The following is an 11,042-nucleotide window of genomic DNA, read 5'->3' as shown; positions in this document are numbered from 1 at the left end:
CGCACCGTGTCCCCATTGGCGGAGCGGGCGGGCGGCGAGGTTTGAAATCCCGACAGTCGGCGCTGGGCGGACGCGAGGGGCGGCGGGGCCGGAGCGGCGTGAGGGGCGGCCGGTGGCGGCTGCGGGTTAGTGTGCGTGCCAAGAAGCCCCGTGCGGTAGGCTATACCTGTACGGGCAGGCCCCGCGTGGTGCTCTCTGCTGTGTGCGTTGTGGGGGGCGGCCCGTGCGGAGCTGAGTGTGAGTTTGTGTTGGGGATCCAGTGTGGCGGTCGGTGTATGCATTAGCTCTGTTTGATGGTGTGTGTTTGGAGGGTCTCACGTGGTGATCTGTGTGTGTTTGGGGTCCTGGGTGGTGCTTGTGTGTGCAGGGGGTGTATTTGGGGTCCCGTGTGGTGTTTGTGTGTGCAAGAGGTGTGTTTGGGGTCCTGGGAGGTGGTGAGGGTTGTGCAGGTTTGCAGCAGCATCCTGTGTGTCTGCGTGTAGAGAGGGTTCCATGGAGCAGTCTATGTTTGTGGGGATTGATGGATGTGGTAGTGAGGTGTATCTGCGGGGAGCAAAACTTGGGCTGCTGTAACATCACCCTGTCCTGTGCCCCTTTTTCCCCAGGAGCTGTGTGAGACGTCATGGCAGAAGCACTTACCTCCCCAGGGCTGTTCTCTGACGATGAGGTTGCAGCTTCCCCTGTGCTTGAGTCCACAGCAACTGGGTTTGGGGCTGATTTGCGCAAAGACCTGCTGTCAGAGTTCTCTGCCATCTCCCCAAATCTGGAGAGCTCCCAGGTGAGGTTGGAGCTCTTTTGTCACAAACAGGGCAGTGCTTTCACTCGTGGTTGCTGGTCTCTGTACAAAGCTGATGTGATGTGGGAGCAACAGGGACTCTTCCAAAGAGGCTGGAACAAATTGTTGCGTTGTGGGGAGCAGTTCCTCTTAGGAGCAGTGGACTGTGAAGGGCACAGTCAGCGAACGCCTCGTAACAGTTGGGAGTCTCTTGGGGTGGTGCTTGGTCTGGGGGCTGGTTTTGGTGTCAGGTCTTAGGGTTGCTGGTCTGATTCATTAGATAAACAAAGAAAAATGCTGGTGTGCTTGGAAATGCCTAAGAAAGCTTCTGACATTGCTGGTGTTTTTGGGACCAGAGAAGTTCCCGAACACTAACTGGGGTAGCCAATATGAGTGTTCTGTGCTGTGGTCCCTGTTAACTGTTCTGATGGGTGGTTGTGTGCTGCCTCTCTGGCTGCCATGTTTAACCTGTGCTGATTTTTTCAGGCTGTAACTGAAGACAATAATGGCAAATTAAAGGTCTATCTAAGAGTTCGACCTCTGAAATCTACAGAAGTGGAAAAAGGGGAAGACCAGGTGAGATACCAAATGAAGCAGGTTTTGAGCTGGCTGTGTGCCTGCTGGGAGAGGCTGTTGTCCTTTGCTGTCTATGCTGTGACCACTGCAATAATGGGTTTTATGTGTTCTTTAGGGCTGTGTCTGCATTGAGAACTCAGAGACCCTTCTTCTAAAAGCTCCTAAGAACTCCTTCACCATGCGGTGCATGGAACGTGGAGTGGGACAAGCACTGCATAGGTTCTCTTTCACTCGGGTAGGTAACTGGGACAAACCATCCATCTGGAAGTTTTCTGAGCTTAAACCAGCCTTACAGCTTGAAAAGGTGGCTTATTCATACTCACTGATCTCAAGGCGCACTGCATGAGCTCTGCAGTCTCGTACAATCCTCTCCACGTCAGTTTTTCTGTTGCTGTTTTCTTAGTTTTTCTCTTTTTAAGCTGCTCCTGACAGCTTTTTTTGGCAGCAAATGCCAAATTCTTGTTTTGTTCATGAGCCTGTAAAGACTAAAGGCTGCAGTGATTATCAAATGTTACTGGATTAAGCAAAGGAACAGCCTGTTTTTGTAAGGGGCTCAACTGGAATTGTTGGTGGGTTGGTTGCTCATGGCTAGTGGAGGGAAAAAGGACTATGTAATAGCACTTGAGCAAACATCAGCAGTCAAAGGACAGGAAAGATCTCCATGAGGCCGTTTTTTGTGTCTTGTTTGCAGATCTTTGGACCAGATGTGGGGCAGAAATTGTTCTTTGATGAGACAATGAAACAGGTGATAAAGGATGTACTGAATGGGCAGAACTGTCTGGTTTATACCTATGGCATCACCAATTCAGGGAAGACTCACACGATTCAGGGTAAGGAGAGCACTAGGTGTTAGGAGCCTGTTGAGGGATTGTCTGCTGCTACATGTGAATCCTCAGCTTGCTGCTGTTCTTGCCTCAGGCACCAACCAAGATGGGGGGATTCTGCCTCGCTCTTTGGCAACCATCTTCAACAGTGTGGGGGACCAGCTGTACCAAGCCATGGACCTGAAGCCTTCCCTCTCCAACGAGGTGATCTGGCTGGACAGCAGGCAGGTGAAGCAGGAAGAGACCAAGAAGCAGATGATGCTGCAGGGGGGTCTCTGGGAGGTAAGCATGGGGCTTCTGGGAGGCTTGATAGCAAAAGGAGAGGGATGGTGTCATGCCACCTACATGCTCGTGTTCTTGGTTTCCTTCAAGGAGGAGCTGTTAACGCCACTGAAGAGGAGTTGCAGTGCTGAATCTCAGCTCCAGGCCACCGCCAGTGGCAGTTTTGACAGTGGAGTTGCTGGCCTCTCTTCATCCAGCCAATTCACCAGCCGTTCAGACGTCAGCCAGACTGAAGGTATGTCTGGAAGCCTGTTGTGTACTACCTGCTTTTTGTTGCTTGTGATAGAAGAAAGGGTGATGGCTGTTTGGATGCTGTGTTGTGGGTAAGGCAGTAAAGGTGCTGTAGTCTCACAAATATTCCCCTTGAAAAATATGGATGTCAAGGCAAGAACTTTGTGCATACATTTTGCCAATATCAGAAGAATTCACTGCTGCTTAATAACCAAGCCATGTGAAATGAAAAGTTACTTGCCACTCACTCACTCACTTCATTCAAGGAATGTGGTTATTGAGCAGCTCATTTCTGGGAAGCAGGGTGCTAAAGTGACATGCTGCACTGAGCACTTGTGCCCAGACTTTCAAACCCAGGAACTACCAGATGATTAGGTACCCAGAAGCATGGAGTGATTGAGGTAACAAGGACTAAAACTTAACTTATGCTGGAAGGAGTTCATGTTTGAAATATCCCGTAATTCTGGAGTAAAAATCAGGTATACAAAAAGTCCTTACACAGAATAGAGGATACTGTTAAAGGAAACTTGAGGCTGTCTCAGTGGTGACAGGCATTAGAGTAGATACAAATGGGAGGAAGTATATAGAATAATGTGATTCTGGGGTGGTTTTTCCTGCTAAAGAATGTATCTCACTCTACAGCTAAACCATTCCAGTTGCACATATGAAAAGCTGCAGTCAAGATTTGTTTTCCTTCTTTTTTTTTTCCCCAGAACTGGGCCCTCTCTGGGCTGATTTGGATCGGATTTCACTCACCAGCACAGGAAATGTGCAGTTCTCCATCTGGGTCTCCTTCTTTGAGATTTACAATGAGTTAATCTATGACTTGTTAGACCCAACTCTCTCTGGACAGAACCGCAAGCGGCAAACACTGCGGCTCTGCGAGGACCAAACTGGCAACCCCTATGTGAAAGGTAGATTTACCTGGAAGGGATCTTTAGTGGCTTTCTAGGAAGAGTTTAGGACTGAGTGGGTGGGTGGCTTAGCAGTGACGCAGTGGGGAGCCCCACAGAGACCTCTGATATCTGGATTATGAGAATGTCAAGTTTGTTAATGTCAGGGAAAAGCAATGATGAAGTTGAGGCTGAGATAAGTTTTCTGCCAGTCTCCTAAACTGCTGTGCCCATGCATGCTTGCTTTTCCAGATCTGAACTGGTTTAATGTCCAGGACGCTAATGAAGCCTGGAAGCTCCTGAAACTGGGTCGGAAAAACCAGAGTTTTGCCAGCACCCACATGAACCAGAACTCCAGTCGCAGGTCTGAAGGGGAACGGGGGCTGTTTAGGCAGAAATGCAATTCTGAGGGGCTTTTGAAGGTTATTTAATTGGTTTTAAATATCTACTTGTTTCTATACAGTCACAGTGTTTTCTCCATTCGGATTCTGCACTTGCAAAGAGGTGGCAGTGAAGTTGTTCCAAAAATCAGCGAGTAAGTTTCATGCTCTCTGGGATTTGGGTGTGTTCTCAGTGGATTCAGCTTCCCTGTCTCTTCTGTTGAGGACCTGGGATATGGGAAATATCTTGATAAAGGTCTTGTTGAAAGGAAAGAAGTAAAAATTCCCAGCCTTAAGTCTTGGAACTGACAGGAGGTTGAGGAGTACTGCAAAGCACAACTTGAGGTAGTTCTCAGGCTTTTTGAATGAAGGTAAATGTGAGTAACCCTACCCTTACAGCAGGAACATGTCTGTTCCTGGGATGTAGCTACCTGGAAATGGGTTGTCTTAGTACCTGGGAAATGGCTGTTTCATGGACTGACAAAGGATCTTTGAACTTGACACCACAAAGCTTGCTATGGTGTTACCTTGTGTAACACCTACACCTAGGGTAGGCCCTTCCATCCAGCAACAGCCCAGGCACCCCAAAAGGAGTGTTCCGTGCCCTTATGAGGAAGCTGGGAAGGTGATTGCAGGGTGTCTGAATTGTAAACCTGGATAGAGCAGGACAAACCCAGCAGGTTGTGTGAATATCGCTGTGTTTCCTTCAGGTTATCCCTGTGTGACCTGGCGGGGTCCGAGCGCTGCAAGGACCAGAAGAGCGGGGACCGAATGAAAGAAGCCAACAACATCAACACCTCCCTGCACACCCTGGGCCGCTGCATCGCCGCCCTCCGCCAGAACCAGCAGTCCAGGTGAGCATCCAGAGCTCCGGAGGGAGGGTGTGACTGAGCTGTTTTGCTTTCCCAGCTCACTCCTGTCTCTCCCCACAGGACAAAGCAGATGGTGGTTCCATTCCGGGACAGCAAGTTGACCCGCGTGTTCCAGGGGTTCTTCACTGGGCGCGGGCGCTCCTGCATGATTGTCAACATCAACCAGTGTGCGTCCACTTATGATGAGACTCTGTATGTAGCCAAGTTCTCAGCCATTGCCAGCCAGGTGAGTAGCAGACACCAGGATCACAGCACGGCCAGGGTATATCCTGCTTCTGTGGGAATGGGCCCTTTTCACAAGGAGAGGGGGGCATGCTCACAAGTCTTTCCTACGCTTCTCCAGTGGCTTATTTTACCTCTGGAGTATTTACAGATTCTCCTAAACTAACAGGTTGCAGAGAAGGGCTGTGTTTAAAGATTACACAACTCTCAGGCTTTGCACACAGCAAGATGGTCTTTTCCTCTTCAGCTTGTGCAGGCGCCTCCCACAAAGCTGGGACTTCCATCCCTACAATCCATCATCAAAGAGCACAGCAGGAGAACCAGCCAGGGGGCAGAGGCAAAGGAAGAAGTGGACTCAGAAGAAGATGAAGACACTGAGGATGAGGCAGATGTTTCCATGTATGAGAAGAAGGTGGGTTGTGATTTGTTTTACAGCCTTTATGGATAGAAGGGCAAGAACATGACTTAGTTTGGCCTGGGAGGTGAGACTGCAGCTTGGCACCATGCCAAGAGAGGTGACAGAGAACCTCAGAAGGATATAGGACCCAGGAGGTTGGGAATCTATGACACAAATATTTCATAGTTGGTCTAAACCTGACACACACACTTAATTTGGAAACACTGTCATCTGTGGAATAGTGACAGTAAGAGTGTGGGTGCAGACCTGAAATCTAGAGATCAGAAAACACGCAGAACAGGTGGCTAAATTGAGGAAAACCAATCAAACTTCCTAGATACTCAAAGCAGGCAGCTGGGATAGCTGAAAGATCAAGATGGAAGTCACACACCTACAGAGACTCGAGCTGTCATGTGTCAAGGTAGCGAACCCTGGCAACTTCTCTTTCCAAGCGACTAAAATAATCTTAAATCTGCAGATCACTGCAGCTTGCAGACACAGGATCACTTAGTTAATTCCAGGTTTTAACTCTGTTGTGCAGTGTGGGCAGTGGAGCTGTGTCCTTCTTGCAGGACTTGCTGCGTGCAGCAGAAGCTGCACGAGAGCTGCTGGTGCAGGAGCGGCTGAAGAAGCTGCAGCTCGAGATGCGCCTGCGTGAGGAGATCTGCAATGAGATGATGGAGTACATGCAACAGAAGGAGCAGTGGTGGAGGTACAGCCTGTGCTGATCCCCGTCCTTCTGCTCAGGTTGAGCTGCAGCACCCAGAACCACCACACCCTGACATGGAGTTGTTTGTTCTCTTTGTAGCCAACACGTGGATGCTCAGAGGGAGCAGCTGGAGGAACTGTACGAGGAAAAACTGACTATCCTGAAGGAGTTATTGACCGACCATTACCAGGAGAAGATCCAGGTTTGTTCAAGCAATGAAATAACATCAGGAAAATGGCAGTGGGTTGGGAGGAGACTCAGGGTACTTGACTCCAGGACAGTGTTTATGCAAACTGAAAGATGTTGGTTTCTGAGGTATTTTTTGTGATATTTGATTATTTGATCCACAATTTTTGCTTCTTGTCTCTTCCTTTACGTAGCTCACTAGGCTTCCTAATTTTCAGCACTTAATCTGGAAGCTTATGTGCAACCATCCTGACTCCTCCATGTATTCAACACAATTTTCTCCCCACCTTACTCTTTTCACTAGTGGCTTGCTTTGCACTCTTCAGGTTCACTAAGTTGTGTGAATTTCTCTTCTTGCTCTTAGTTGTGATGTTGGGTATGGGCCTGTCTGTTTTACATGCCATGGCATTTGAGTGGCCTCTGGGGCTTGTTGCAGACCTCTCTGAAGATGCCCACTCTCCAAAAAATCCCTTTTCTTTAGAGGGTGTAAAAAAGTTGTTTAGGCTCCCAGGAAGTGGGTTTACTGTGTTCACTTTAATGGATTTTAAAGGCTGGGTCCAACGTGTGAAGTGTGGGATTGACAAAGTCTCCAGGAAGACATAGAAAGTTTCAGAAAATCTTGTTGAATATTTGAACAAACTTCCTTTCTAAGGAGCGTGATGAGGAGATTTTGGAGCTCCAAGCTACTCTGCGGGAGACCAAAGAAAAATTGGAAAGTCTGGATACTAAGGAAAAGGACTCAGAGCAAGGCTTACGTCGATCCAAGCGAGTGGCTTCCTCCTCATCTACTGTGCAGAAGGAGCTGGCAGATACCAAAGCCAGACTGGAGCAGTGTCAAAGGGAGTTACATACCACGACTGCAGGTACGGCAGTGATGCTGTGCTGCTTCTGACCTGTGCCTGAGAGATCCTTGTACAGGGTCAGAGACACTTTCTTCAGGGTACATTGGATTCAGACACCCTGAAACCATTATTCTGAGTTGTAGATAACAGGAATTATGTGCTGGATGGGCAGTGTTTCTCTTAATTTTCACATGAAAATGGACTTCAGGGCAGGATAATCTCCCTGTTCAAATTCTTAAGTGCCTTTGTGTAATTGAAAGGGAGAAGCCTGGAATGTCTGTGCAGGTCTGTACAAACTCAAAGCTCTTCTTGGCTTGCCTGTGGCAGCTTGTCTCAAGGCAAGTTCTGAACTTCAGGAATACTGAAAGCTGGTGAATGTCCTGTTGCTCACTACTTTTTGTCTGTTCCTAGAGTTGCACAGGTACCAGAAATTAGTGGAGCCACCTCCCTCTGCCAGACCCATTACTATGGATGTAGACAGGAAGCTGGAGGATGGACAGAAGGTAACTCCAACTCTATGTTACAGAAAGGAACACTTGCAGGTCAAGGTGGTTGCCAGTATAAACAGTGTTTGGGGCTGCTGTTTCTGGGTTTTTAAACGGATGGTTGAAGTTGAAATGGGCTTGTTGAGCTTACTGGAGATGGTGATGGTTGTGGTATCTGTGATCCCAGCGTATCTCACGCAGATGGGATCCTCCCTCAGTGCTGCATGTCTGAATTACCTTGGAGTGGCTTTGTTTGCAGAGCAGTGCCAAACCCACCTGTTTTGAATCTCTCTCCTTCAGAATGTCAGGTTGCTGCGTTCAGAGTTACAAAAAATTGGGGAGTCTCTCCAGTCTGCAGAGCGAGCGTGCTGCCACAGCACAGGAGCAGGGAAGCTCCGAGAAGCCCTCTGCACGTGTGATGACATTCTGGCCAGACAGGTAATGTGTCTGTTTGGTTGGGGGTTGCACAGAGGGGGCTGTTTAGTCTTTGTGCTTTGCCCATAATTAGAGTAACCTCAGTTCTATGCTGCAAATAAAAATGACCTATTTGCTAGTGCATACTATTACATGAAGGGAAATAGATTGCTGATTTTTCAATTGCACATTTACCTCTCCAAAGGAGACTCAAATTGTTCCTGTTAACTGCCAGCCTGTACTTAAAGTAGGAGAATTTGGAGTTCTCATTTCCTTATCCACTCGATCACAGTTGCTATGGCAGCATATTTGCAGCAGAATGGAGTCAGTTTTGTCCCAGCCCTACGTTCCCATTTGTTATTGAACTTCTTACTGTTGACAGTAGAAACTTTGAAGCGTGGCCTTATTTAGTAAACAGTGAGTGAATTTTGGCAAAAGGCAGTTTATCCTCCTCAGTTCACAGTAACCAGGGAGTTTGACAACTTGTCATAGTACCTGAAGGGAGCCTACAAGAAAGACGGAGAGGGACTTTTTACAAGCGCATGGAGTGGCAGGACAAGGGCAAATGGCTTCACACTGACAGAGAGTAGGTTTAGATCAGATATTAGGAAAAAATTCTTTACCTGTGAGGGTGTTGAGGCCCTGGCACAGGTTGCCCAGAGAAGTTGTGGATGCTCCACCTCTGGAAGTGTTTAAGGCCAGGCTGGATGGGGTTTGTAGCAAACCTGATCCAGTAAGATGTCCCTGTCCACAGCAGAAGAGTTGGAATTGAGATGATCTTTAAGATCCCTGCCAACCAGATCTTTCTACGATTCTATGATATCTATATTTTTTATATAAATATATATATATTGCCTTCCCTTCATCAGGACCAAACCCTGGCAGAACTGCAGAACAACATGATGCTGGTCAAGCTGGACCTGCGCAAGAAGGCGGCCTGCATTGCCGAGCAGTACCACACGGTGCAGAAGCTCCAGGCTCCTCCAACATCCACCCTCAAGAAACGCTTCTGTGCCAACAGGGAAAACGTGCAACCTAATCAGCCCCCTGGTAAAAAGCCCTTCCTGCACAACCTCCTGACACGTTCTGCCACCCGTCCTGTTGCTGCCAGAGGGTGGCAACTTCGTTCAGTCGCTCTATGACTTTTCAGAAAGAGATTCCTGCCCTGCTGTTACTGGAACAGGTGGCAAATCCAATATAATGGCATCTGGTTTTCATTGTGCGCTTGTTTATTGTTATTGTAGCTGCTTGAGAGCTTATGTAAACATTTCTGGGTACGTATCGATAAACTTTTAATCAATACCAAAGTGGACAAAGTGACCTTTTGTAATTTAAACACTACAGTGAGGAAAGTCCTTAACTATATAATAACGCAGATGATCAAACTTGTTTAACAAACGGACAAGTTAAAGGTGAGTTGTCATCTTCAACTATGTTGGCACACAATTCAAAAATAAGTTCACAAGTTCCTCCTTGAAAGATATTTTGCCTTCCTTGAATTATAATCCTTTATTAAAGTATACACGTTCTAGGCCAGGGCTGTTCTCTCGGATCTGGGCTTGCAATGCTGGCTCCAAGCGTGATACTGCCATAGAACTGAGCAAAAGAAACAGGAAAATGGTTACATAAAACAAGCACTTGAGTGTAAAATAAGATGGACGATGCATCTGGTTAAACTTCCTGGACTGTGAAAGAGTTTTCACATCTTTTTAAATGTCTTATAAGGAAAGCAAACTAGATCAGGGACAAATGAATCCCTGCTCAAATTGCAGTAAGACAGTCTATGGAGACAGGAAATGGTGTTGGGATCCACTTACTTGTAGCTGGCAAGAGAAACCTTCCTAAAGGTATTTTTATTAAATATAATGTATTTGCCTATTTAACTTACTACCTGATTTATTCAGTTCAATAAAAGGTTTACTTTTATGAGAACCAGTTCACAGTAAAGTGAATTAAGCTGCCAGGTTATTTGAATAGCTGCAATTTCCTGAACACAGTTCAAGGTCTTCCTCTGAACTGAAGAGCCCTGGCTAAAATCAAGACCTGTACCACATGTGCTAGGCTGGTTTGTCAAGTCATCTCCAGGTAGCCTAGTGACACTTGTTTACCACAGCTCTCTGTCCTAGGCCAAGCAGGGAAACAGATGGTGTCAGACAAATCTGTTGTACTCGGAACAATTGCATCCGATGAGAATTGGGTATTGTTTTCTGGAAGTCTGAGCTACCTTAGTTGTTCAGTACTTTTTTAAATGGATTCAGCTCCAGCTTGGATTGTTTAAGCTACATCTGGAAGTCTGTTTAGACAACTGTTATTAATATGAGGGACAGCTCAGCTGAATTTAAGGCCCTGTCCATACTACATACCAAACTGAGCTAAGTTAATTTGTAAATAACTCATTCAGGCTTCATGATTATTTCAGCTAGAAACAATTTTCACTATAAGACAGTTTTCAGTACTGAGCTATTTTTGTATTGATGAAAAAGTCTTTCTTAAGAAATATTAATCAAATTACAAATAAGCACAGATAGTCCAATGCTGTTCTGTATAACTAGAAGAGTTTCCAGCAGAAAATAAAATGGGCTCTTACTGTATTTAATGCATCCGTAACCTTCCTGGACATAAATATATTGTATAAATCTCATCTTGAGCTGCTAGGGGTTTGTAAACAACTATTATATATTACTGATGAGTAACATAGGTATTACTTTTTTGTATATTCTCTTGTTTATCACCTTTGTTATATGGGAAATAAAACTGTGTGCTTGACCAGGCAATGCTTGACCCTTTGCTTCTGTCTGTGCATGGATCTGGAGTGTAACATTAAAGTGAAAATAATAACAGCAATACCCACCTTTTCTGAGGAAACAGTGCACAGCACAGGGGAGTTGCAAACACGAGACTAGAGGAGACAAAAATGGGATTACAATATTTAGGGTGCTAAAAGAGAATTCAAA

The 11,042-nt window shown here is 46.4% G+C and overlaps 2 protein-coding genes across 13 annotated transcripts in view; one reads left to right on the top strand and one right to left on the bottom strand.

Annotated features, from left to right (window-relative positions):
- Positions 1-36: 36 nt before the first annotated feature.
- KIF20A (kinesin family member 20A) lies at positions 37-10,859 on the top strand. 4 transcript variants are annotated; one of them, XM_032703017.1, is made up of 19 exons: positions 37-168; positions 606-778; positions 1,262-1,351; positions 1,467-1,586; positions 2,043-2,181; positions 2,270-2,457; positions 2,548-2,692; positions 3,402-3,602; positions 3,834-3,945; positions 4,045-4,116; positions 4,672-4,815; positions 4,894-5,059; positions 5,303-5,467; positions 6,025-6,164; positions 6,261-6,363; positions 7,000-7,210; positions 7,601-7,692; positions 7,975-8,112; positions 8,958-10,859. In XM_032703017.1, the coding sequence occupies exons 2-19, from the start codon at positions 623-625 to the stop codon at positions 9,228-9,230; spliced, it is 2,655 nt and encodes an 884-aa protein (XP_032558908.1). In that variant the 5' UTR covers positions 37-168; positions 606-622; the 3' UTR covers positions 9,231-10,859. The 4 variants fall into 4 exon arrangements, with proteins under 4 accessions (XP_032558908.1, XP_032558911.1, XP_032558910.1 ...); XM_032703020.1 differs by having other exon boundaries at positions 90-125; XM_032703019.1 differs by having other exon boundaries at positions 104-202.
- Positions 9,297-11,042, bottom strand: part of SFXN1 (sideroflexin 1) — a 25,853-nt gene continuing 24,107 nt past the window's right edge. For all 9 annotated transcript variants that reach the window (XR_004359774.1, XR_004359778.1, XR_004359776.1 and 6 more), the window contains 2 exons: positions 10,940-10,987; positions 9,297-9,684 (listed from right to left, as the gene is read on the bottom strand). Coding sequence is in view for 1 of the 9 variants with exons in the window: in XM_032703033.1 (XP_032558924.1) it covers positions 9,588-9,684; positions 10,940-10,987 (145 nt within the window). In the remaining 8 variants the exon portion in view is untranslated. The remainder of the gene's footprint in view (positions 9,685-10,939; positions 10,988-11,042) is intronic.

Source organism: Chiroxiphia lanceolata, chromosome 15, assembly GCF_009829145.1.
Source record: "Chiroxiphia lanceolata isolate bChiLan1 chromosome 15, bChiLan1.pri, whole genome shotgun sequence".
In the NCBI taxonomy this organism is placed as follows: Eukaryota; Metazoa; Chordata; class Aves; order Passeriformes; family Pipridae; genus Chiroxiphia; species Chiroxiphia lanceolata.
Note: the sequence above shows the minus strand (reverse complement) of the source record. Positions and strands in the feature narration are given on the sequence as shown.